The sequence below is a fragment of the Lipomyces chichibuensis genome (assembly GCF_038497645.1).
Source record: "Lipomyces chichibuensis strain CBS 12929 unplaced genomic scaffold V1513scaffold_59, whole genome shotgun sequence".
Classification (NCBI taxonomy): domain Eukaryota; kingdom Fungi; phylum Ascomycota; class Lipomycetes; order Lipomycetales; family Lipomycetaceae; genus Lipomyces; species Lipomyces chichibuensis.
The window spans coordinates 21,925-47,991 of NW_027117511.1; the positions used below are offsets into that span (position 1 = coordinate 21,925).

At 46.2% G+C, this 26,067-nt stretch overlaps 11 protein-coding genes across 11 annotated transcripts; 4 read left to right on the top strand and 7 right to left on the bottom strand.

Annotated features, from left to right (window-relative positions):
• Positions 1-1,481: 1,481 nt before the first annotated feature.
• On the top strand, positions 1,482-2,608 carry V1513DRAFT_474737 (uncharacterized protein; the record flags this gene model as incomplete). Its single annotated transcript, XM_066900192.1, has 3 exons — positions 1,482-1,608; positions 1,704-2,236; positions 2,292-2,608. 3 exons carry the CDS (start codon positions 1,482-1,484, stop codon positions 2,535-2,537), a joined length of 906 nt encoding a protein of 301 aa, XP_066750849.1. The 3' UTR covers positions 2,538-2,608.
• Positions 2,609-3,955: 1,347 nt separating this feature from the next.
• V1513DRAFT_460871 (chromate transporter-domain-containing protein) lies at positions 3,956-5,755 on the bottom strand (the record flags this gene model as incomplete). The annotated part of the gene is made up of 7 exons (XM_066899868.1): positions 3,956-4,587; positions 4,639-4,755; positions 4,795-4,868; positions 4,898-5,106; positions 5,163-5,301; positions 5,350-5,471; positions 5,528-5,755. 7 exons carry the CDS (start codon positions 5,753-5,755, stop codon positions 3,956-3,958), a joined length of 1,521 nt encoding a protein of 506 aa, XP_066750850.1.
• A 330-nt stretch (positions 5,756-6,085) lies between these two features.
• On the bottom strand, positions 6,086-7,248 carry V1513DRAFT_420892 (HNH endonuclease-domain-containing protein; the record flags this gene model as incomplete). The annotated part of the gene is made up of 2 exons (XM_066895947.1): positions 6,086-6,949; positions 6,999-7,248. 2 exons carry the CDS (start codon positions 7,246-7,248, stop codon positions 6,306-6,308), a joined length of 894 nt encoding a protein of 297 aa, XP_066750851.1. The 3' UTR covers positions 6,086-6,305.
• A 1,352-nt stretch (positions 7,249-8,600) lies between these two features.
• On the bottom strand, positions 8,601-9,857 carry V1513DRAFT_427921 (uncharacterized protein; the record flags this gene model as incomplete). Its single annotated transcript, XM_066896251.1, has 2 exons — positions 8,601-9,240; positions 9,292-9,857. The coding sequence occupies 2 exons, from the start codon at positions 9,855-9,857 to the stop codon at positions 8,601-8,603; spliced, it is 1,206 nt and encodes a 401-aa protein (XP_066750852.1).
• Positions 9,858-11,546: 1,689 nt separating this feature from the next.
• On the top strand, positions 11,547-13,703 carry V1513DRAFT_453496 (general substrate transporter). Its single transcript, XM_066899243.1, has 3 exons — positions 11,547-11,878; positions 11,934-11,990; positions 12,039-13,703. Exons 1-3 carry the CDS (start codon positions 11,661-11,663, stop codon positions 13,357-13,359), a joined length of 1,596 nt encoding a protein of 531 aa, XP_066750853.1. The 5' UTR covers positions 11,547-11,660; the 3' UTR covers positions 13,360-13,703.
• Positions 13,557-13,921, top strand: V1513DRAFT_453503 (uncharacterized protein). Its single transcript, XM_066899244.1, has 2 exons — positions 13,557-13,749; positions 13,788-13,921. The coding sequence occupies exons 1-2, from the start codon at positions 13,615-13,617 to the stop codon at positions 13,833-13,835; spliced, it is 183 nt and encodes a 60-aa protein (XP_066750854.1). The 5' UTR covers positions 13,557-13,614; the 3' UTR covers positions 13,836-13,921.
• Positions 13,922-14,787: 866 nt separating this feature from the next.
• Positions 14,788-15,899, bottom strand: V1513DRAFT_460876 (kinase-like domain-containing protein; the record flags this gene model as incomplete). The annotated part of the gene is given in 3 exon segments (XM_066899869.1): positions 14,788-14,836; positions 14,856-15,315; positions 15,374-15,899. 3 exon segments carry the CDS (start codon positions 15,897-15,899, stop codon positions 14,788-14,790), a joined length of 1,035 nt encoding a protein of 344 aa, XP_066750855.1.
• Positions 15,900-17,255: 1,356 nt separating this feature from the next.
• On the bottom strand, positions 17,256-18,317 carry V1513DRAFT_453508 (uncharacterized protein). Its single transcript, XM_066899245.1, has 2 exons — positions 17,929-18,317; positions 17,256-17,867 (listed from the first exon to the last, which is right to left on the bottom strand). The coding sequence occupies exon 2, from the start codon at positions 17,864-17,866 to the stop codon at positions 17,372-17,374; it is 495 nt and encodes a 164-aa protein (XP_066750856.1). The 5' UTR covers position 17,867; positions 17,929-18,317; the 3' UTR covers positions 17,256-17,371.
• Positions 18,318-19,469: 1,152 nt separating this feature from the next.
• Positions 19,470-20,992, bottom strand: V1513DRAFT_474750 (uncharacterized protein; the record flags this gene model as incomplete). The annotated part of the gene is made up of 3 exons (XM_066900193.1): positions 19,470-19,906; positions 19,978-20,581; positions 20,625-20,992. The coding sequence occupies 3 exons, from the start codon at positions 20,990-20,992 to the stop codon at positions 19,694-19,696; spliced, it is 1,185 nt and encodes a 394-aa protein (XP_066750857.1). The 3' UTR covers positions 19,470-19,693.
• A 1,644-nt stretch (positions 20,993-22,636) lies between these two features.
• On the bottom strand, positions 22,637-24,177 carry V1513DRAFT_453514 (uncharacterized protein). The gene has a single exon (XM_066899246.1). The coding sequence runs from the start codon at positions 23,968-23,970 to the stop codon at positions 22,741-22,743; it is 1,230 nt and encodes a 409-aa protein (XP_066750858.1). The 5' UTR covers positions 23,971-24,177; the 3' UTR covers positions 22,637-22,740.
• Positions 24,178-24,190: 13 nt separating this feature from the next.
• On the top strand, positions 24,191-25,784 carry V1513DRAFT_453515 (uncharacterized protein). The gene has a single exon (XM_066899247.1). The coding sequence runs from the start codon at positions 24,329-24,331 to the stop codon at positions 25,544-25,546; it is 1,218 nt and encodes a 405-aa protein (XP_066750859.1). The 5' UTR covers positions 24,191-24,328; the 3' UTR covers positions 25,547-25,784.
• The last annotated feature ends 283 nt before the right edge of the window (positions 25,785-26,067 follow it).

Consider the following 26,067-nt stretch of genomic DNA (forward strand, 5'->3'; position numbering starts at 1 on the left):
AACTTCTGTATGATGGCCAAGAGCCCGACACAAAGCTCCTGGTCCTGGTCCAGGCAACGGCGAAGTTCATAACGTAATTCACGGGCGAACTGGTCAAAATCCACCACCAAACAAATTCTTCTGGAACAATATCTTTCAACGCGTCATATTTTGTTAGCAACATTCAGAATGCCTTTTGTTAATGAATCCAAAATTCAGCTGGCATATAAATCGAAAGAAGCTAAATCAATTCGACGCGCTGCTACAGTATATGGAGTCCCTTTCTCTATCCTTCATGAGCGTATCAGGGGAACCACCCCTCGCAGAGAGAAACGCACAAATAGCCATACTATCAGTACAGCTGCGGAAGAAACCTTGCTTAAATGGCTATTGGTATCTGACCAAAGCGGCTTTTCTCTTCGACCCTCATTCCTTCGTGAGACGGCAAATATTCTATCGCAAAATCGAACCGGCAGCTCCATCGCACAGTCTGATGTCAAGTCCCCGGGAAGCCAAGACACCACGTACCGGAAGTCGACTTGATCGACAGACCGGAGCCTACGCAAGAATATTCATAATAACGATTAGCATCCAAATAGCCTGCCAAGCAGCCCAATTACTGCTCAGATTAAGCAGATTTCAAAAGGGTTCAATCTGGTGATAGACAATTCAGTGCTTCTTGAGCACAAAACCAAGCAGCTACAGGCTGAGAATGAGCGCTAAAAGATAAAAAAGACGAAGACGGAAGCTGTCATTGGGAGAAAACTAATGCTCAATGTTGGAGTTGCAAGGGAGATCAGCAGATTTCTTAGGGAGCTGCAGCTCAGCTGGCTCCACCTCGACAACGTGCGCCTCCTCGTTGCAGTAGTCGTAATACGGTTGGACATACAATCAGAAGATGTAATAGTGAATAGCTATCTATTTGAGTTGCTAGATAACCTAATTTAATTTTGTTGCGGTTGATTTGATATGAATGTACCTTCAAATGTGTGTAGTGAATAGAATAGGGCTGCAGGCTGATTGACGGATTGGCAGATTCTGCGTGATAATGACGTGCGCCAGTTCCAGTCGCTTTACTCGCACCCTGGAACCATCGGATAAGGGTTAAGTCGGTTGACGATTTCGCATTGCCGATGACGCCAGTTTAAGATGCGCCAGGTTACACGAGTAGCGCAATGGCTGTATTTGTAGCTGACCGGCTGTTCAACGAGAGGCACATTGATTATATCACTCTTGATTTACTCCTAGACTACAGCCACTACGCCATTCAAGTTTCGCTAACCGTGTTCTTACAAAATATTCCAAAATGAGTGTTTACGGGGAGCACACTGACGGAACACGCGCAGGAGCTCCTGTTGCAGCAGCTGATCGCCATAGCACGTGCCCGGAGTTCTCTAGCGCAGCCGAGATTGCACAATCTACCAACGAAGAGTATAAAGGACAAAAGGACACAGACAAGTGAGGTTGCACTTCTCGCGCCGCAAAAATCCGTGTCCTCGAAAATGGCTCGCGCGGACGAACACACGCCTTACCAGCGAGCACTCAAATTCCTTATAGACAACGAGCCTGAGAAACGGCTCGATATACAACTTTCATACCAGAATTTCATAGCCCTTGAAGAGCAAGCACGTACGCTATATGGAGACGCAAAGTATATCGCCAATTCCCGCGTGTTGAATACGCTGCGAGCGACTCCAGAGTCACAATTTATACCGTTCCAACAGCTCTGCATAGTCAATCAGCAGTGAATTTAGAAATCGCTATCAGGGATAGCATACTAAAGGTACTTGTTCAGCAAAATAAAGAAGAGTTAATTGATTACATTGTTGCCGTGGGAGAGTCCACTCAAGAGTCCGTAAATGACCAAGGTACGGGATCAACTAAAACGCCAGATGGGGGACTCCTGTTTTACAACAATAAGCGCAGTGCATTGACCCTCATCATCAAGGCAGGGGTCTCTGAAGGGTATCGAGCGCTGAAGCGCGATATTGAGCTATGGCTTAACGAATTCCGGTGTCCTACATGTATTCTTTTTTGGCTCAATGAAAATCCCAGGTTTAGGAATCCCCTGAGGGCTGATAAATATCCTGTTACTGAGCACTCTGCGTTTGACGAGGCAATGCAGCAGGCTGGGAATAACCATCCATTTGGACCATATAGCTACAGAGACCATTGTTGGTTTGGGCCACTTACGAAGGCGTTCATAGAAGTGTTCAAAAGGGATGCAAGCACCGGGGACATCGAAAGCACGGAACATGTGAGTAGCGAAATACAGCGCATCGAAATAGCACTTTTAGTAATTAATTTAATAGATGCTAATCGAGAATGGAACCATGGTGGTAGACGGTGACCATCTGAATTTAGGTCTCAACCTTGGGGACTTTTTCCCGGATGTGCCGGAGATTGACAGCATTCGCGGCGTACCGATCGAGATTACTACCAAATTTGTGCGACAATTTGTTGTGTCGGCAGCTCAAAGAACGGCAGAAGCACGTTTTAACCGTTTCGTACGAACGTCGAAACGAACTTTGCGTCCTCGTCCAACTGCGGGACGCTAGAGGCGTGACGACGTCGAGGTGGACTTTTGTCAGATGAACGCTTGCTAAGCAATTGATAATACATGTACACAATAGAGAACTGTTGTAATCTTAACGTTCTTATCTATTTCTCAACTATCTACTGGGCTCTCCTGGGCCCTTTTATATTCTCAATCCTGATAATACGTATATCCGTATATCCCGCGATGTCATTGGCTTGTTTCGTTCGTCTGCTCTTCGGGTGAATTTTCTATGCATTGATGTCACTCGCCATCGGCGCATATCAACTGGCCACATGTAGCTGCAAACGATAAGCATAATGCTCCACGCAGTTAAGGAACGGAATCTGCCCAATCCACTCATATTCACCCACGAAATGCGACATATTAAAAAACTCCAGGACTCTCCCGGACGCAGTGGTGAGCCAGATAGCAAATGATTGCTGCTTGCTAGGGTCAAGGCTGGACAATCAATACCTTCGACATGACTCAGAATTACTCCATGCTTCCAGGCGATATAGCACAATGCTCTAGTCATACGTGGACTAGGGCACACTCGACCTTATTGACTCTCCATCGACGAAGTCTTCGCGGCAGAGTGCAATTCAAAGCATGTCGCCTTCGCTTTAAATTGGTTAGAGCAAGTCATCCTCTCAAACTGCATAAATTGATTCGCGTCATAATATCCGTGAGCCTTGAGCAACCGGTTGAACGAGTCATCAGATCCATGCCGCTGTGATCAGGAATCCCGACTATTGAAAACAGAGGACACACCAGAGTCCCCTCCGTGACAATGACGCGACCCTCGCCGTCCAAGCGAACAAGTCCTTGATCGACAGCGCTCTGTAACGACGACACACTTGACTGGAATTGATAGTACAAGTTATTCTTCTCCTTCGAGAATACAAGTAGAGTAAAAAAACAAAACAAACGGACAGAAGCCAGAAAGGGCAGGAGATGCTGTAGGGAAGTCGATAGTCCCTAACGGATTCGGTGCAATCATTGCCCTAGGCAAAGTCGCATGAATGTAATTAATGCCAGTATTGTCAAAGGATTTGCACAGGCTGATAATCCATTTAAGATTCTACCGGTAGTACCGCATTATTCTTGTCATTCAGTTTAGCCCACGTCGGAGAGGTAAAGTGACCGATCGCTTAGGCTGTGTGTATAGCATTTGTTGCAATTGACTGGTTTTAAGTTCGCCAACGCGCAATTTGGAGATGTAGTTTCGCAATTCGCAGCCAAGAATTGACCTCATGGTCCACGACGGTCAACCCTAAAATCATTCAATGCCCGCAAGGTCTTCAAGAGCAGGTCTTTGTCTAAGCAGGAAGCCAACCAGAAGTAGCACAATAAGAGAAGCCATTTGCTCATGGTCCAGGGTTCAGAATATCTTACTGCGCTGACTACAAACTGCAGCCTCCATATGAATATCGAATATTACTTTTGTCCCACAGCGCCATACCAACACAGTCCTAGAACGCCACCGGCAACTATCGCCGCGGCGGGTGGCACCTTGAACCACGCGCTCTCAGCATACGTAATCACCGCGACAACGACCCACCACGGCTCCAGTCCTAGACTCTGCCCACTTCCTGAGTCGGCTGTCAAGTATCCAATCTCCCAGAGCCTGTATACCGCCGTGAACACCATCCCTACTGCCGTCGCATGCACCCCTCGAAGTATACTGATCAGCTGAGGCTTAGTTCGCAGCTTGCGCCAAAGGCTCTGCACGCCTATCGCGAGCGCCATCCCCGGCACGAAGATGCCAACGAAGCTGATGAAAGCGCCTAGGATGGTCGGGTACGATGATCTGAGGAATGTGAGCGCGCCCAAATACACGGCGAAGTTGAAGTTGGGGCCAGGAAAAGCCTGGATAATGGCTAGGCCAAGAAGGAAGTCGCGCGACGATACCCAGCCGGGCACGACAACGTATTGTCGCAGCAATGGAATCACAACTGGGCCACCGCCAAAAATAATTGTGCCAGCTAGATACATGTTTGCGAAGAGATCGAGCGCGATTGGAGGAGCAGTAAAGACGCCGCGAATTACTATTATACTGATGAAAGTGGCTGTATTTGGTTAGTAATCTAAGCCAGCAAGTAGAGAAAAGGGGACAATACCAAAGAAAAAGACAATAATACAGAGACCCAATTTCACTGAGATCGCATGGCTGAGCATATCCGTGAAAGGTAATTCGTTTTCTGCTTCGGACTTAACCTTTGCTGGCCCTTTGTTATCTCATGCACCCTGTGATTTAGACGCCTCTGTGGATTGACAAGCATTCCCAAAACCAGTCGTTAACCTCCTCTGCACTCCATGCGAAGGCGGGCCCTGCTCCTCCAAAGGAATACTATCCACCGTCTCCTCCGCCAAGTCAACACATTCGATGGTTTTCGGTTGAACATTGCTTTGAACTTGCCGATTTGTTGACGGAATTGACGAAGCCATGCATCCCAGATGACAGTAGAAACACCACCGATCACCATGAGTGCAGGAAAGTACCAGAGCGCGTTGTAGCACATGCCGATACAGGCACCAAAGATAACAAGAATCCTTGTCATTTTGTCAGTAATGGCTTTCTCAGCCAGCTCCATGACATATTAGCATTGAATGAGTAGGTGGTAATAGATTTTGCATATCTCACATTGACAGCTGCCAGAGTAATAATGCCAACCGTCGATGCATTAAGACCAGACAGAAAGGCGTAGACAACGCCAGGAAGAGTCTCATTCATGCGTTGAACACCGAGCGAAAGTCCGTACATTCCAATTGCGCCAGGAAGACTGTCTTGTCAGAAAGTGTACCCTACCAGACAATTATAGTTCACTCACCTCCACATCAGGAATACAACGAGCGCGGGCAGAAATCCAGCGTGGATCAAAGTGATGCAGAATACCATCTTCGTACTGGCGGGGCCGGGCAGAGCCTGACATATTGCAAACAGTTCTTGATACTATACTAGCCGTCAGCTATCGCCCACACCGCTCCGGCCCCTAAACCGCTACTCACCGTTTGCTCGTCTAACCAAGGCGTCTTCCCCCCGCGGCCCTCGATAAATCTCTGATGCAGAATCCCAAAATGGACTGGAGGCCCGCCAAAAGCTGTGAAGCCCAAATCCCAAGTACGAGCGAACACGGCGCCAATGCGCCAGGCAAGCTTCTCGTTGTTCGCTTTGTACGCGTAGCGCGGGTCGCGAGTTTGATCTCGTAATGTGCGGATGATATCGAGTACGGGCATCGTTCCTGAGAAGGGAGGGGGGAATTGCAGTCTTAGAGAGCGAACCTGACAAGCGCGACCATATCCGGCGGACGCAACGGCGTGAAGAGCTGGCAAATATTCTATGGGGTGGCCAAGGCGTTTGCGCTTGGGTCAATGGCGACAAGCCGCTTGAAAATTGCTGGTCATCGCAAGATGCATCTTGGGGGTTAGGTTATTGAAACAGTTGTAAGTTATACGCTATTTGGGATGAGAGATGACCGCGGACCGGGTAAGCAAGTCAATAAGGACAGCTCAAGTCCCAAATACGACCGCGACCACTTGTAGTAATTTCACAACAATTCATGGAACGGAATTTATTAAGGAGTTTGGCGGCTGTGATGGTGACTGTTTTGCAGCAACAGTTAAAAGGACGTTTGAGTTTCATATTTCGTTTCATAGCATCGCATCACTACTTCAATTCTCCGTCTTAGAAACGAACAATACCATCGTTCCTTTATTATCCTCAATTGTATAACTTTTCCAATCAGGCTTCGGAAGATCTATCTCTAAATTATCACAAATTCTGATGTCACGAGAGCGATAACCCATTCAACCTTGAGCTGAGCTCTGCCGCCATCCTTTTTGCTGCCTCCGGGCCACCTAGTATCTCACCCACCATATCACTTCCAGGTGGGAAATCAGTCTCAAAAATTGGTTCTCCAGCACCTCTCATATTGGCCAGCACGGCTTGACGAAAGTGCCAGCGTAGAAGCTCATCCCTTGCACTTTGCTCATTATTCGGATCTCGACAAACAGGGTCAAGTTGCCGCCCACCCACATTGAAAAGATCGTCCAAAAAAGTAACTATCCTATAACCGTCATCTGGATTAATAGAGATGCTAAAGTTGTCAAATTGCTCATGAATATTAGATACCATAAGCAGACCATTCTGACAAGAGTTGATGCCTATGTCATGGTCCCCTTCCCTATTTGTAATCCATCGAGAAAAACCATTCGCAATGAACCATTCTTCGCTGGACAATGGGAAGATGTGGGCTGCATGGTAGCTTGACCAATCATCACGATCCACGCGCCTTTTAGTATTGACAACGCCAGATATCACACACTTCCTATCTCTCTCACGGACGCAGCGTCGAAATCTTTCATCTCTACCAGACACTGTGTGTGAAAGTACTCGAGTTATGAACAACTCATTTGTGATGAATATTCTGCCTGTAACAGGGTCAGTAGCCATCGCATACCAAAACTTATACAAAGTTACTACCGTCAGAAGAAGTCGGTTTTATGTCATACTCTCCTGGTCGGAGAGGTTGATCAGTTGATTGCAGAGGTACGTCGCAACCTCGCAAATATACATCATACGGCGAGGCCGAGATGATGAGAATCCCAAGCGCAAATAAAAACGTTCTTTCTGTAAAACTTGGTGTCAACATAAGTCCGCCTAGCGCCTTATCTGGTTGTAAAATGTCGTAAAAAAGCACATCTCGCCCCAAAGACCGGTTCGGTGCCATAACGTGCGTCGGTTTAAATCAATGATCCATGCACAATAAATCAAATCAAAGCTCAGATCATGGTCAAAACCTTGATATATAATGTCGACAGGATAATGACCAGGTGGTGGGGGTGGTGAAAATAACAGCCACGCACTCTGCAGTCAATTAGACTCGATCACCTATCCGGTCTATAGCTTCAACTTGTTCCTCGATCCCCGTCGTTAGAAACCATGTGAGATAATTCAACCCCTAAAATGGTAATTCAGAACTTGTGAAAAGAGATATTCTGAGATGGTTCGCTTGAAATCGACTTCACTTGGACTCTGCTCAAGCAAACTTGCCTCCGCTTAGGATTCCGCGAAGTCAACTTGAGTCTTGAAGCTTCACTTAGGGACCTCGAGCAAGTGCAAGTTTAGCAATGAAGCGTGCCATTTGAGCAACCGTTGATACGCTTATGGCGCATAAGGCAACACAGACGTAGAACATGGCACAGTTCACTATCGAGAGTCCGCAAAAGCGCGACGAACACGTGTAAACGTTAACTAAAATTATGGAACTTTTAAATTGCCCCTAGGACGCCAAAGGCCTCGTACCACGGCACGGTTCGCGGTTGTAAAAAAGCTACTGGAAGTACACTATAAATTACCCCCTTGCTAGACTACACCTTTGTTCCTGGCAAGTCTTTTTCTATATGATTTCATCTGACACTCTCTTCCTCTTTTCAACACTTCACCCAGCGAACATCCTCAACAAAACAATCAGAATGACTACGCCAAACGCATACGATTAAACGCATACGATTCGCCCGCTAAAGGTGCTGACTCTGGCTTGGCTTCAATCCGAAGAGAACCATCGTGGACCTCGGCCTCTACTTTGCAACGATGGATTCATCGGTAATCATGGCCATTGACCACAGACAGCTAAATTTCTCGTTCTCTAGAAAAGGCCACAGATCCGAACAGGAACATGCGACTTGTCTGCTCCGAAGAACCTTCTTGGCCTAATGTGACCGAGTTTGGGTGTCGAAGGTAAGTGATCAGGCGGGACGCGTTCAATAGGGGTAAATACAAGTCAATCCGAGAAAGTAATGTGGAGGCGTATATAAGTACAGCAAGCCTGAGCATTAGGATGAACTTATCATCAGTCAACAATGAGGTCTTTCCATCCCCGATTGTATAACTTTTCCAACCGGACTTACGGAAAATTTATCTCTGAACCTCCTGGCAAATGCTTAATGAAAAACACCACGTCACGACGACGACAGTGTCTCTCTTTTCATGACCTTTCAGTGGCAAACGACCTCTCAACAATTCTAAGGACATTATCGGATGCGCGGGTTCGCGAGAGGAAGTTGCAATCTAGTCTAGCACTTATTTCTCTATCGTAAAGGTATAGCCTACACCAGCGTGCTGCAGCATTCTTGATAGTATATCCCAAGACCGCGCCTCCTTGAAATACTGTCCGATTTCAGGATTCTCTTTTGCCAGAGAAAAAAGAGTCTCCATGAAGAATAACAGTATAAAGCCACCTAGAACAACCCATCCAATTACATAAAACTTCAGAATCAATTTGAAAATTCTCCTTCTGTCAGAAGCGCCAAACGTCTTCAAGATGCTCACCAATCCATACATTGCATCACGCAAGGAGGATATTGTTCCAAAGCTCTTGCGGTCAAATGGCACAATCGGCTCTTCTCCATCGGGAAGTAAGGACGCTTGTACGCGAATGCGAACAACAGTAGCAGGAACACTTAGAAAGAGAAAAAGTGCGCTATTCACCGCAATGCCTAACAAAAGCATAAGAGCACGCGCAGCAAAGGATCTCAGCCAGCCGACATTTGACATAGAAAGCATGGCGAACTTGGACATGATTGTCTCGGTAAGTGGAGACGCGAATTTGTCTACAATAGACTCAGCAGCCAGAGCAGGTAGGGTGAGCAAACTCAGACGAAGAGGAGTATGCCTAAGGCGAAAAAACCAGGTTCTCTTTGTCGGAACCGTAATAATAATACTTCACAAAGTCAACAAAATTCACTTTATAATTTGAAGCAAAGCGACTCACTGGGTCAAAACTAGGGAAAACGGAGCGACACAGAGGTCAACGATCAAAGGAAGCAACGGCTTCAAGATATTAGGCAATATGAAGACCAATGCCTCGTAGAACACTGTTGCGGCTATCATCGCAATGTATGCAGACATACCCCGGAAAAGACTAAAAGGGCCAGCCTCATGCCGCAGATAAGCCGCTGTTCGTCTAAGACTGGACGTGACGGGATGCTTGCCAGCATATGCCAGATTTCTTTTCGACAGCCTGGCCACGAGCTGCGCTTCATCCACTCTGTCTCCTTCGTCATGCCGCAGGTAAGCCGCTGTTCGTACAATGCTGGATGTGACAATAGTGCCCTGGGCGCCAGAACCATCCACACAATCGTCATCCTCAGATGCAAAATGTTCGCTTGACTCAGATCTTAGATGACTGTCGCCATTATGAGGACCTTCGATGGCAGTAAGCGCGAGAATAACATTCGCAACGTACTTAAGAAGAGCATATGTTACAAAGCCCAAAAAGCCAGTAACGACAATTGTATTTTGCGACGCTTTCGGATTGTCATTTTGTTGAACGTCCATGGATTGATAACGGAATGCTAGTTCGACTATTGTTAATATTTAACAATCTGGATGGACGAAGTAGTTGTGGTTCTGTGTATCTTAAGAGGGTCGACTAAAGATAACTCAGAAACACAGCGTCACCTTACTTCCTCTGCCATAAATTTATACAGGAGGAATGGTCGAAATGCCGAAAGCCCGCTAAACCAGAAACGTATTCCCAAACTTTTTAGCGGCTCAACTGGCGTGGCAACTGCATGATTATTTAGTGTGAGACATGCTGGTGTTGAGATTACGTCTACAAGGATTTGCTTGGATTGGATTTGGTGCACAATATTTAGATCGATCGTAGAGCAGTTTCTACCTACTGTTAAGGTACTAAACCCAACACTAAGTAGTGCTTCAAATGTCGTTTTTAGACTGCAATTGCTTGTCAAATGTAAGCTAGAGAGAATCGAGTCCAGACCGTCGACAAACCTTAGTAAGGAAACCTAAACAATAAGTGCCAAATAAGGTTTACTATTGATGACGAAGCTCTCGGAGATGTCAAATTTAACACTAGATTAGCAACGTAAAAGCATAAATCGCTCGAGCCTTGTGGTGCATTGTCCACATCCGTGCTGAAACCTGAAAAACTCTATTGATATTACGTCAGACCAGAAAAGCCGGCCCTCTCCGAAATTTCTTATCGCGCAGTTTCTTAAGAAACTGATTGGCCGCCCGACCTTTATAGCGGTGGATGGCCACCCCTTAGCTCACCAGGCTCCCTCTTTCTCCAGTGCAGAAACCCCCAATATTTTTCAGGTACGTATCAATATAAATGCCTGCTTGGATTTACTACGAATATTCTCTTTAGATTTGGTATTTGAATTATACACGTTCCGCCATTCAGATGCTATCTCCGATTAACAAAAATAAAAGTGGTTAATATGCAGCTGCCCGATCCAGGATACTGCAAATGCGAACTTCCATACGATAAGCGAGGCTAATATGCAATTGGTGAAAAGCACTAAAATTAAAGACCATTTCAGCCCCGGCATCCATGCACGACAAAGATATTCAACTTTCATGAAAGGCTGCTGTGTATCTCCCGGTGGTTTGACTGTTCTTGTGGTTTAGCAGTTATGATGTCTGCATTAATCGCAGGGCCTGATTGAGGCAGCTTGAGAGTGAAGTTTACCACGCTCTTCTTTTGCGAACACTCTCATCGACGACGATCATCATATAGAAATTCACATCCTGAACAGAATGCAATATAGAATGTCGACACCTTCCTGTCTCGCATCCCGCCAGTCATCGCTCAACACGTTGGAGGGCTCAGGGCAGCTTGTAGCTATTACCTTGTTCCTACGACATGCATGGATTACGTGACTGCAGGCTAGATGGAATGGAGGGATGCATTCCTTCTATTTCAAAATGTGAGTGGAGTGGATCGCGACCATGGAAAAGAGCCAAGGCTAGCTAGGTCATTTTATTTTGACTGGACGAATTTGAACAAGCACTTTAGTTTCGATGATTATCGATTTATCGAGTAGTCTTCCACAAGTTCATCAGTCCCAATGGGACTGGCAATTTACGCTGCCCGATACTAACTCCAATATAACCCTAAACCCACTACAATGACGCAAATATTCGTTTCAGGTTAGGGTTCAAGCCAATTGATCACCCTTAAAATTAATCTTGCACGCCGCATCTTTAACTCTCTCTAAACCACCGAATACTTGTCTCGCTGCAATCATACCAGCAATGCCAATCTCAGCCTGATTCGCTTAAATCGGAATCCAACATCCGCAGCTGCTTCAGCTCTTGCTGGGCCCCAATCCAATGGTACGTCTACTCAACGTCTACACAATCTCCAGTTTTATTTCCCTCGCTGGTCTGCTCTACGGATTTGACATCGCCTCAATATCCGGCATCGTAACTACGAAACAGTATATAGAATACTACGGTAATCCTGTTGGAATACGTCAAGGTGGGATCATATCTGCCGTTGCGGCCGGCTCGCTTGCCGGAGCACTGTCTTCTTCGTTTCTTGGTGATCGGTACGCAGTTTTAGTTATACTAACTGGAACGAATGTGAATCATTGACCGTCTCAGTTTATCGCGAAAAGTCAGCACACAACTGGGTGCAGTCTTGTGGTGCATTGGCGCAAGGTTGGTCTTCGATGATAGTCGCATCTACTAATCAGCTAACTTGTGCAGCCTGCAATCCGCGTCCACCAGTATCGCAATGCTTGTGATTGGCCGTATTTTTGCCGGCTTTTGTATTGGCATAACATCTGTCCTTGTGCCCATCTACCAGTCCGAGATAGCCCCCCGGAAGATCCGCGGTCGAATAGTCACACTCCAGCACTTTGCACTTGCATGGGGCATCGTAATCATGTATTTTATACAGTATGGATGTTCGTTTCTTGACTCGCAGGCCGTTTTCAGATTGCCGTGGGCAATCCAGGCTGTTCCGGGTATTTTTCTGTTTATGGGCCTCTTTTGGCTCCCCCTATCACCGAGATGGCTGGCTAGTAAAAATCGCTGGGACGAGGTACTGCAAGTACTCGCATTCCTGCGCACACCAGACTGCGACAGCAACGATCCGCTGGTACTGGCTGAATACAAAGAAATCGAAGAACAGGCTCGTGAACACGGTGAGGAATGGAATACTTACCGCGAAGTTTTTGGAAAGAAACTGCGCAAGCGCTTGTTCATTGCCATGGCTGTTCAAGGGTGGTCACAGCTAGGCGGAGTCGGCGTACTATTGTACGGCGTCATCCTGCCTCTCAAGTCAGCCGGAGTGTCCAATGCGCGCTTGGCCGCGTCCATTTGTTACATCATTTTTGTTGTCGCAACCATTCCGACGATTTTGTGGACTGATCACTGGGGTCGCCGCTCCTCCTTACTGGTTGGTGCTCTCAGTGCGGCGTTGTGGTCCTTCATGATCGGCGGCCTGTTTATGCGTTTTGGTGAGCCAAACCCAGTACCAGACCAACAATACACGTGGATAATTGTAGACAAACCTATCGCGAGCCGTTGCATCCAGGCGAGCGTGTATCTATTGTCGGCCACATTCGCTATGTCCTGGGGCCCCATCGAATGGATGTATCCTCCCGAAATCATTCCGTTGCATGTCAGATGCACAGCTGTCTCGCTTTCGACATCAACCAACTGGGTCATTATCCTTGCATTGTTACTAGCCGTGCTGCCGCTCTGGCTCCGGATTCACTGGGGTGTATTTTTCATGTTTGGTTTCCTTAACTTGGGCGCTTTCATTTATGTGTGGTTAGCCGTACCCGAGACGAAGCAACGCACACTTGAGGAAATGGACGAGATTTTCGAGCACGGAGAACAGCTCTGGCGGTCGTTTACAGGTGCAGGTGCACGTTACTCAAACCGCCTGGACTTGCTGGCCAAAGACTTTGAACAAGGCAAAATCAGTATTCATCCCCGCCGTCCCCGCCGGAACAACGATATTGAAAGAACCGCTAACTCATCAACCTCACAAACCTTATTCGACGGCACATCGGGTTAGGCATTCGTCAAATAGTATGTCCACCATGCGCGAGAATCCTCGGGGGGTAAGCACACTATTCCGAATACAGTTCAGGATCAACTCATGCCAGAATGGCCTGCTTTTGAAGCCCACTATCCATGATTTATTGATGGATTTCATTTTTCGATCAACCCAGATGATGATTATAAGACAACCTGTAGGCTAGACGGGAAGATACTTGACCCTGTTTGTCGAGATCCAAATGACGATCTGAGCGTAAGAGATGAGCTGCTAATGTGGCACTTTCGTCAAGCAGTGTTGGCGAATATGACCATGCGTGGAGAACAAAGTTTTGAGACGGACTTTCCACCTGGAACTGATATGTTGGGGGAGATACTCAGCGGGCCAGCAGCAGCCAAGCGGATGGACGTAGAACTTTCTTCCCGATTGGGCTATTTCTTGCCTAGGACTCTCCAAAGCTTATAGTAGCTTCAAACTGTTCAGAGGACGAGTAGTGGAGCTTTTAGAAGATATATTATTGAACTATTTCATCGTCAATCAGAGATTGATAGTTATACTGGGTAATATTGCGTATGATAAGTATACATGTCGACGCTAACATCATCGGTGACGATTACGTACATATTGAACAATGACTCATAAATCGAAGATCTTTGTCAGATGGGTTGATGTCATCATCATGTCGATCGGTAGATAACCTACCACATCCTTAAGGGCAACGATTCTAGTTTTCTCCGAAGATAGAAGGCACCTACCCGATGCCAATAGTCGCCTCCACAGTTCCGCGATTGAACCCCTCTTCATATTTAGGAATCGAGGTTCCAGTGGCCAGACTCTAACTGATGCTGGGCAATAACAGCGGCCAAGGGGTTCGCGCGTGCGGCGATGTTGCAATGAGCGCAAACATTCGCTATCGCAATTGAGCTGTACATCTAACCTAGCCATTGTCTAAGACCACAATCTAGATTACCAACCTAAAATAAAAGACGATATTGTGATCCCTGTTGGAAAACAGCAGTAATCATGAGCGCTCTGATGGATGACTAGGCAGCGAATTGGCCTAACCGAGATCCCACATTCAGTTTCAAATCCCATTCGTTACGTGAATATCTGCGCTTTGTCTTTAACCGGCCAGACATCGCAGTCGATGCAAGACCTACCAATCGTGGAACCATGAATGTTTTAGGACACCTTTGGTTTCAAGACGTTCCTCCGGGTTGTACCTAATCACTCTTTGCAAGAGGTCTCCGAAAACTTTCACCTCTGTCTCCGCGAGTCTCATCCCCATCGGCTCAAAAATAGACTCCTTCTCCGGCTCGGCTCGAACATTGCCCGACAAGATGTTCGTCTCAACTGCAACTTCATCGGCGACAGCCTCATTGTCTGCTGCCCCTATGTCTCGGATCTGTTGAATAAGCGGATGATCTGCGGACAAGTCTATATTATTTAACCGATATTTTTTGGGTTTTCCATCCTCATCGAAGTAGACATGGCGCTTGTCCCAGGAACTCCACCATGGCTCTGGCAGTTTGCCGAGAATTTGTACTATCTGAAGCAGTACTTCATGTGGGCCACCAAGAAATGATTCAAACAGTTGACGTCCTGCGCGCATCTCAAAAATTGTGCAGCCTAAAGCCCAGATGTCCGACCAAACGCTCATTCTCCGTTCGAAATAGACTTCTGGTGCGCAATAGGACATCGTGAAGCCTACTTCATTAGGTGGTGGCGGTGTCTGCAGCATGAAAGATTGGCCGAAATCGACCAGCAGAACCTTCTTTGTAATACAGTTATATTCAATATTTGAGAAATTTGCAGGCTCAACCAGATATTCGGGTGCAGACACACTGTTGTTGAGCTCTCCTGACCAAAGTAGGACTTTGTCCATAACTGGGAACCCGAGTCGTTCATAAACAACTTTATCTGACCACGAGTCGACATTCCAGAGTTGGATTAGGATATTAGAGGTATTAAGATCTAAACGGGCTATCAGCACCAGACCAAGGTAATGGTGGGCACAGGGCACATCAAATACCTCCATGAGCGACTCCACTATCGTGCAGATATCCTACTGCATGTGTCACCTGCCTCGCGAATTTTCGTGCTAGGGCAGCACGCAACCTGCGGCTTCCAGCTCGTTTACCCGGGGTGTAAGAGATCTGGGCAAGATCAGGACCAGCGAATGGAGATACAAGACACGCATGGAAGCCGTTGGGACCTTCAACTGTAAAATGGTCGAGAAGAGACAAAATGTGATCACATGCAGGGCGGTATTTAGTGCTATTATTGAGATGTTGGAGAATCCTCAGTTCATTACATGTGTTCGATGCCTCTGCGGTGACGATTTTGAGAGAGACAAGTCGTTGACTCTGCTCATCTCGAGCTAACCAGACAGTTGAGAATCCTCCGAACCCAAGTTTGTGAAGTACTCGATATCTTCCTCTAGAAAAACTATCTCCGATGGAAACGGGATGAAAACCACCGCTTCGATAATTCTCTATCTGCTCAATATTGTCCAAGGATGACGGTTGAAATACAAACGCGGGTGGTCTCGTCGTCATGACTCTGGTGCAGCTTTGTAAACTGATGAACGAGGAAACCGACCGTCTGGGGCAAATCCCTCTCATAAAAGTATAAATATATATAGTTTTCACTAAACCGAGGTCAGTAATTATTAGACTTGTGCGCACTCATAAGCATCAGTCTGCGGCCAATTCACTTGATCACCCGTATTATGGAGATCCTTGCGACGCCAATTCTTACCCGGCTTTACATGTTAGTGTGCTAAGTTTAGGGATCATAACGAGAGCCGCGTAGAGGAATTGTGATCGATGACGTAATACGCTTACCCCGTGGGCCAATGTTTCGTCGTTATGCCGTGGCTGCATGGGTTCAGGGTTTCAGAACACGGGGTAGCAGACATCGGCAGTTGTGGTCGGTCTACGATACAAAATATCTGTGGTTCTGCCGCAAGTCGACATTCGCAGTGAAATTTAATTGCCGATATTAGGTCCAGAGATACCATTTGTATACGTTAACTTGTATATATACAGCTGTCTTTGTCTTATTTACTGTAATGCACTTGGACGGTGTCACACATATATTAAGTTCACAGAACTCCTTTCATCTAACTGTTGATTTCATAAACAGTATTCATCACTAACTTTTATCGTCTTTAGTCCCGAAGGAAGATTCTGACTGCCAAGGAGAGCTTCGCATCACAATGTCTAAGGTGTACGAATCTATAACTATGGTCTATGAACACAAGTGCCATATGAAACCGATAAGTTCCATATGACGGAAGAGGTAAGAAACTATATCAAATCCCAAAAAGCGCCTTGCCCCGCGGCAAATATGCCAATATTCAATACAAATGGCAAATGACTCGGAATTTGAACAGACAGAGTTACATACTATCACAAGGCAACAAGTGTATAACTTCCAGTGTGTGGAAGTAGTATGAGCCATATGGTAAAACACATTACCATATGATATGATACGAGTTCGGACGAACCCGTATGATATGATAAGATATGGCCTCTGGTGATATGACCATATATGACAATATATAACCCTGACCCTTAAACCTTATCTTGACCGAATCGTAAAAGGTGTGTTGAACTTTTTAGACTACGATGATAAAAGACTCAAGACAATTCAGCCAAATTGCCTGCAGAACATGATTATATCGGACCCAGGGCAACTAGTTGTTTGCGGGCGGCCTGGTGTTCGATAGAATAGAATATTGTAAACATATAGTGACATATACAATGCCGAATGACCAGTTGAAGACCAGAGAGAGCTTACTGCAATCCGACGCAACTGTAACAAGTACGTGGCAGTTCGGACCCTAAATTAGATAGAAAAACCAATCATTTGATTCATATAGCCATATATTACCATATATGATATCGTATGATATCAGTCACATATGACACGAGTTTGCTCAAGCTCGTATGATATACGAATTGATTTGACAAAATGAAGTCGTATATGGTAATATCACACTACTTTACACACTGATCAGTTCAACTTAAGGATAATTGCAGTCCCGCTCAACATATCCCTGAACGGGAGCGATGGTGCTCGAGACAGAATACTGCCAGTTGTATTCGGGTTCTACGCACGATCCTGTGTAAACATACAACTTTTTGCCACCAACTACCCTCCAATTTTCAAAATTCAGTTCTTGACTCGCAGTAAAGTGATAAGCGGTCTTGTCATAATTCACAAATGCCACATGCTCGTTTGGGTTCTGATTGTTTGGATAGAGGTATAACAATGCATTTTCCGCTGATCCGTTGTTGAGAAAAGCTTTGACGGTCTTAAAGTGACTAAATCCAATTTCGTGCAGGTAGTGAAACGGCATTTTACCCTGGCTGCCCATCTCCTCTAACCAGACAAATGTAAAATCATTCGCTTGTTGGTACCCCTTAAACAAGCATAGAGTAGTCTTGCTGATGTAACCTGCTGAAGCCGAATAGGCAAGGATCAAGAAGATCAAAATAAATCGAAAGATGAAAGCCATTCTAGCCATGTCATTAATAACTGTTCATAGGTGTCCATATACGGATAGCTCTTGTCACTCACCTCACAAGGTCAGCTTTGAAGACCTGAAGATCTTTTTGGGGATAGTTCTTTCTCCCGTTCACAAAGCCCGCGATCGTTGGCTGTTTATAAACTTCATATCATGGCTGTGCCTGGATGCAGCAGCCTTTTGCGCCCATGCGAGCCCTACCGTTCTTGGACCGCTCGTGCAGGCAAAGTGCCAAGGCCGGGGAGGCGCCAACACAAATATCGTGTCGAAACATTAGCCCGATGTTATTTACAGAAGATCTGCGACTGGCTTATCTTTATTCGCATTCTCATTTCCGAGTAGGGATCGTCAAATATTTGGAATGCAAATATTCGCTATTCGGTGTCCAGTCCCTTGAAATATTTGAGCCACGAGTGCCGGAAAATCGCAATGTTTAATTCTTACCTGCGACTCGGAGCCAAATTGGTAGAAAAGGTAATGGCATAATCAGCAAAATTTGGTCCACTTATGGTGGGAATCATCCTCTGATCTCGGATTGTGAAGAGATCGGGGAGGTCGCAGACGTGTCATCTTAATGAACAAACAGCTTAATATCACTCTCCTACCACCTCAACAAGCTGGGCTCCACTATTTCCTTAATGACAGATCCTGATTATAAAGGCGATGTCACGAGAGAAAGCTACTACGACTGGATAATTTTCGCTAATGGAGGCAGTGAAGAAAGTATATTTGATAGCCACCATTGTGTTCATATCCTATACTGCCTACAGCTTCAATGTTGAGATAGACCCAACTCCATTTAATTGCTCTACTACGCACGTGAGGGCCTAAAATTCAATTGCGGCTGAAGGCTACGTGGGACATTAATTGGCCGGGTAACATCCCCGGCGGGAGTGAGAAAATGTGAGGGATTATTACCCAGACAGTGCGGCTCATTAATATAGGATTGGCGTCACCAATAACCAATTATTCCAACTCGTGATTGATGAGCTGCCGTGGTCTGGAACCCTAATATCCGGCACGAACCTAGTAATAGATGACAAGCTTTCTGCAATTTATAGAGTTTTTGACTAAGCGGCCTGGAAGGATTTCGGCAGTGGATGGCGTCCGGTGATCACATCAATTGTATGAACCCATTACCAAAAGAAAAAAGAAGTATTTAAGACGTTAGACAAAGCCGGCTTATGTAGCATTTATACTCACTTTCGATGACTCTGTTATAGAATTGTTACTGAGACGATCTGAATTATGGGCATATGCACGGTCAAATGACCGAGAGTTAATTAAATCAAGCCCCAACCCTACCAAAATGTCTGCGTCCTGCTGTCATTGAGTAGGGTTAGAATTTATTTGCCCCATGTGAAACATATAAGTTACGCCAATTTCAAACTCAAACACTCTATTAAAGTACAGGGTTTCAGGGTTCCGTCACGTCCTCGATAAACTGTCTGATCCATTAAATCGAGTCTGGGGTCAGCAGCCAGGGAGGGCCTTGGTTGGTTCAAAGGCGCCATGGTGTCGGGTAGATAGTTTTTAAGCAACCGATAATGGTCGATACTTTGTCAAGGTCCTACGATAAGGAAAGATAAAGTGTGTTATCGATTACTATATAAACTACCTGAAAGATGTAGTATCGACAAGGAGAAGGAAAAGACAAGAAGGGGGAACGAGAGAGAAAACGAACGAAACGACACACTCTGACAGGTAACGCGGACAGGACAAAGATAAGGGTTCAGGGTTCAATAAGCAACACCGGTGACCCGTGATAGCCCGGGTCCTCACACTATTTGTTGAATGGTCGGGCACATACCAATGAAATCAATATGTCTCAACTATGAAATCATTATATCTGTCTTCTGCAGTCATCTCTATGCCACGCACAAGACTACGGACATATTGATATGCGTCAAAATAAACGTCACTATCTGGAATATTGGCCCGACCAGATTCACAATCACCTAAGAAATCACTTATTTTAAGTCCCGTTGTCGTACGTAGACGTTCATGCGCCCGCCCATCTTTACCGCCCATCTTTAATCAGCCACTAAAATAGTATGAACGTGAGCAGACAGTCGAGATGATCACACAGAATTGCTACTCACGCTTCTGACAGGATCCTTCATGCCCACTCGCCAGACTTCAATGAAGGCATTACTCATTTTCCCAAACCATCTGTGATTGCGATATTCAACGGGGCCATAAAAGCCTTGTTCTATGTTCGTTTGCAGGGTTTTGCGGATATGCTGTTTCATTCTTGCCACCTCTAGATCGACATCTTTGATGTCCTCATACTGCGTATGAGGATTTATGAACCTTGGTGATTCTTTAAGGCATATAAATACCACAGCTTTTGCATTCATACCTTTCATCCACATGTCCTTGTCACGAAGAAGTCTACCATAATGCTCAGAGTGTCCGGCCTCAATGACAACCCGCAGGACAAGTCCAGCATCGTCATCATCATAGAAGAATGATCCATCAGGCTCTTTCGAACTTTTAGCGTACTTGCCGTGAGTGCTCTTCTTGGTGGCAGATCCCCTCCCCACAATCCTGTTGCGTTCTTGAGGCGCGTGACTTGAGAGGTATTCACGAACGCCTGTACGGACTTCAACGCCAAACTCATAAGCCGCAACTTCATGGAGAGCTCTTTGGATAGTAACCACAGTCGCTACCTGATCTAAGCTATTGTATGACAAGCGTGGATACCTACACCGTCGACCTGTCAGCTGCACTCTGGACACGCTAATACCTCTGCTCCTCGCGAATGTCCATCTCCTCCTTAAACTTAGACCAGCTTTTCTGCAAATCCAAGTACATAGAATAAGGCAAGTGAACATCTAATCGCTGTTCTGGAGAATTGTTCTTCAACAGGTGAAGTGCCTTGGCATAGTTCGACATATCATGCTTGTCTTTCGGTAGAGAAGTACCTGGGTGCACAACCGCTGGCACCCTATTCGATTTCTCATCCGATGTAGTCAATTCCGGCGACCAGGCAAAGGAAATTCGGCGCCCACTCATCTGACCGGCTACTGAAGGAAGATGCAAGACTCTCAACGGCTGGCGATCTCGCACGTGCGAGAGACAGCCGTTCCGGAAATTATTGCGTCCGAATTTCATAAAGAGATGCCTAGCGGAATGTAGGTTCCTTGCGACTTAATGAAAATACACTGACGAAGGTGACGAAGAGAATCCTGGTATTTGGGGTTGCGTGGAGGGCAGCTTCATTGGACTAGGGTTTTGGCACGGATCGGCGACGCGATATTCCCATGGCGTATAATATATGGCTTGGGATCCTGAATGGGCTAGGGTAGTAGAGTTTGGGCTCCGAAAGCCTTGATGATTCCATTTCGAAACGCCATTTTTTCATGGAGATTCATGGATAGTAAACCAACCATCGGTGCCTAAGGTACTCAACCTATACTTACGCTAGTCCCAAAGAGGAATGGTTGGTTCACCCTCCATGAATCTCCTTTTTCATTCGTTTCCTTTGCGAATTACAAGGATATGGATACGGATACGGATAAGACAAGACTGATTAGTCATATCCGTGGATAATATCCACATATATCCACGGATACCACTGACTAAGGGTCTGTTTTTGCAGTTCCGGTGTCCTGATTGCCGTCACCTATCACGCACTTAAATTCCACTTAATTTCCACTTCTATATTCGCTGATTGTGATGTCACCTGACATTTTTGGATTAGGTTCCATTTACCTCAGCCGCAGACTGGTTTTCAACGCATCCGCGACGAGTCGGATATTGATCGGTATTTTGATGGCGGTGTCATTAGCCTCGCAAATACTAATACTAAGGCTAATGAGAACTGGCTCTTTGAGTGGTGGAACGCCCATAAAGGCGAGTACCCCAAATGGCAAGAGCTGCTCGGGATTTCTTACTGCTGCCAGCATCTGAAGTTGCTTGTGAGGGGCTCTTCAGCAGCGGTAGGGATTTGTTGGGACTGCGGAGGCACCGAATGAACGGGGAAACTATGAGGCTCTTAACATTGCTAAAGAATTCCTATAACAGTTCGGATAAGTAGTATTGAGGTCACAGTTAGGGAAGTTGAACGTTGCAATTATTTTTTTAAAGCTTCGTGCTTCGGCGCGTGTCGCTATTTCTTCTTTTTTTTTAAATTGTTCCTGCCTTTGGTTTTCTTTGCCTAGTTCTTGCTATGATTTTAATACAAATAAACCCACATTTGAGTTTTTTCATTAAAAAATATAATTATTAACATAGACATTCACTGTTATCATACGATTGGACGACTGAGCAAAGGCTTATAATCGCGTGATCTATCCGTGGATACTACGGATACGGATATGGATAAAGCCAATATATCTGGATACGGATATGGATATGGATATTTTACCTGGATATGGATACGGAATGAATCACGTGATCGGCCATATATGGTAATATGTATTACCATATGGCTCATACTACTTCACACACTGGCCGGCCCGGCCATGCCTTGGTCATGGCCTTGTAAAAGCGGAGTCAATGGCACAGCCGCAGACCAGATCGGGATGGGAAGCTGAGATTAGCCGATCCCTAGCAGCACCGATGTCTAATATCACCGCTCTCACAAAATCTCAAACGGATCACAAATATTGCAGCATCAAAATCACCCGATTGAAGCGCATAAGGTGATATGATTTAGTTGGATTGAAATTCAACTATTGGGTTAGCGTCTGCTCAATATTACGAATTAATATAGCATTCGACACTGGGGAGTTTCCTGCAAATAGGAATAATGAGTGGGATGAAGATATTTTATTCGTGAACATTGCTATCAAGTTTCAATCAAGTTGGTTGCGGCATGAGAAGCCGGATCAGGGCTAGCGACAATTAGATCCAGGATGTTAAGCAAAGTTCAACTTCTTTACACTCGTCACATATGAGTTCGGCGCAATCCATGACACAAGAAGGGTCTGGCCCGCAATCGCTGTACCATTCTGGAACGGCACAGGCGTTACAAGCGCTGTGGAAATCTTTTGTGGGAAGGTGTAAACGATATAGTCATTGGTGCTCCAAGGTCCGAGAGGAGTTTGCGAGTATTTTACTCGCAGGCTGACAGAGTCCTGTGTGAGGAAGAATAGCAGATACGAGTTGTGATATGCTGAATAAAACACTGAGCCGCCATCGTGGAAATATGTTCCAGGAGGAAGGGAGATAACGGCAGCCGATTGCCTCCGTGTGGTAGGTAGTGGCTCAACTGACGACCAAGTGCCTGCACCTTGATCCCAATAACGCCAAGTTGACTTGTCTTCGATCGTCGCTGCCGAAGCCGATGCGACGTGCACATCCTGGTCGGCTCCACTTCCGCTAATTTCTAGCGCATACATGTACACAATCCCCTTAACAACAACGGTCGCGAAGGAGCCGTATCGATATTCGTTCGGCGATAAGGTTATCATCGTTGGCCTGGTGATCTGCAAGGCGTTATAAGCCGGGAAGAACTCGTAAACGACCAGAGACGTTCCGTCCGTCTGGCCTCCGCATACGTCGAGCCGCATGTCCCAGAATTGAATGGCTTTACTGGGTGCGATGACGGCACAGTGGGTATGCGGAATGGCGCCAAATGTCATGCCGTATATACTTTCGAACTCTGTTTCCTCGGGCGAGCGAGGAATCGATGGCCATTCGGCATAGTTGTCGACGATCCAGCCAGGGTGGGCAAAGTCCTTTGCCAGAGAGATAGAACTCGAGAAGAATGTTGTGTATTGAGTGACCGTATCTTGCGTGGATGTATTACCAAAGAACCAGAACCCCCGGTTCTGAATGGAGCAGAAAGTGGCAATGCCTTGTCGCTCAGTTGAGATTCTTGGTGACCGAGACCAGTCCATTAAGTAGCCCCAATCATCCACATAGGCGACAACGAACCCCGTATGAGCTGGTGGTGAAACTTCATAGGGAGGATCTGTATCGTAGTGAGGCGTGACGATCGAAGGTACTGGGAACGCGGTAGACGCGGCGGTAGTGGCAGCCGATATTGTCGATGCCGAAATCAAGACGACGGCTAGTAGTACCAGCTGGAGCTGGGGCAGGTTTAATAGTTGTTGAAACATGAGCACCCACATTATACTAGGCATAACCTCGACCAGGAGCCCAACGAGACTTTTATATTGACAATATCCAGACCTGCAAAATACACTCTTCTAGACTTAACGGGGATCGCCGAAGGATGTTGAGACATATTTAACCGCAGAAAGCAATTTTAGAATGTTGCTGACAATTCATGTGGAGCTACTCGTGATGATGTCTCAGCGCCAAATGCACAAAGTCACACTCAAGTCAGGTCAGTTTGCAGCTATTTGTCTTTATTGGGCTTAGTTAAGTTCCGACCACATTTTTTACTGATTAAGTCACGTGTAGGTTAACTAACACTACCAATCAATCTATAAGATGAGAAGCGTCGCTAGTTGACCAACTTTGCTACCGCCGTCAGCAATGGCTTACTCAATTTTGATTATCTTCATCACTCTATTGAAGCTCGTCTTCGCGACCGCGACACCAGTGTCCACGAGCTTCCCTGTGCCCTCTATCCTCACACCTCATTTTGAGGACTCTCCGTCATATAGTGTGACACCACGCAATGTCAAGTTTAAAGTCGCGAGCGTAACAAATTATGGGAATCTGAACGACAACTCTATCAACTCGTCATACATTATTAAGACGTCTTTCCCTCCAACATTGTGTTCCATACAGAACCGCACATTTTGGTTCGCAGGACAAACGACCATCCAAGATTCATCCCATTTTAACTTAATCAGCTCGTCCATTACCTCGGTCGCCATAGAGTTAACATTTTCGCCACCAACCTCGATCCGTGAGCTATCGACCAGGCCCGAGTTCTCTTGGTCGTCCGTCATTCCTCTCACTTCTACGGAGAAAGCCATTTCCCTCGCTTACAATCAGAACACTACGTTCTATCCTCGAGTTCACTCCTCGTTCATCAATGGCTCATCTGCGATTCAATTCTGGGACGTCAAGTCCTTGAGCAGTCTTTGTCACAGTAATGCAGGGACAACGATGATTATATACACACTCGACTCGATGACAAATACTCTCACCGTCACCCGTCCTGCGCCTGTATATCAGAAATATAATGTGCAGTACGAGTACGGCTCCTTTGCAACTCTGACAGTCCAGGGGACAACCTACCTCTACAGCTGGGACACCTTCACCATAGGCGACGGCTGGCACAAGGACGTTCACGTCGCGGCCGCACCGGCCTCATCGATAGCAGACAAATCAACCTGGAAATACTATAACAAGGGCACGCAAACCTGGTCGAGTACGGAACCTCTACCCACGTCGCGCCGACAGACCGCAGCCATCCTCACGCTCGATGATGTCCCTGACTACGACGGCCCCGACTTTTTTGTTTCGGCCTCGATCTTCTACTCAAAGTATCACAACGCGTACCTGCTCGTCTACACCGCTGTCGACAACCGCTTGGTCCGTGTTCGATATGCCTCGACGCCTGTTGGACCTTGGTCAAGTCCGGGCATAGAGATTCTGGATGGGACCCCATACTCAAACAACTTCGCAACTGTCCTTGCCTCGCCTATCATTTCCCAGACAGATGGAAACGTAGGAGGAAAGAGTTTACTCTTGACTACTAATTACCCCGGCAACATGACAGTAGTGATCACTTTTGCCTAAACACAAAATATCTCAGACAGAAGTTAATTACTATTATTGTTATCGAATCGTAACGCACGACGGCTGCGTTATCGCATACTTTTTGCTTTGACGATCAAACCTTGGTGGATCTTGGCTTGAGGTCAGGGTTGTTTGCCAAATTGTCCCTGATTTTACAAACCTTCCTTAACTCTATTTCAAAAATGGTGCGCTCCTGGAACCCTGAACCCAAGATTTTAATCTCAATTATAAATAAAGGTCGTAGTTGAGTTATATTATCAAAAATAGGTTTCCTCTGCTCTATGCAATATACCTTTAGAGTAGGCGAACACCCTGAGGCGACGAAACTCGGAACTGAGTGGAAAAGCGCCTGGTCTAGCAGATTACGAAAGAGTGACTAATCGTACGGTCGTGCGGCTCAGCTTACAAATGTCATGAGCCACGCCGCAGCGTCAGGAGCATCATCCCGAGGGCTAATCACACACCCTTGAACCACCCAACGTGTCATGCGCACCGAGATACATTTGACTGTCCTGTGGAAG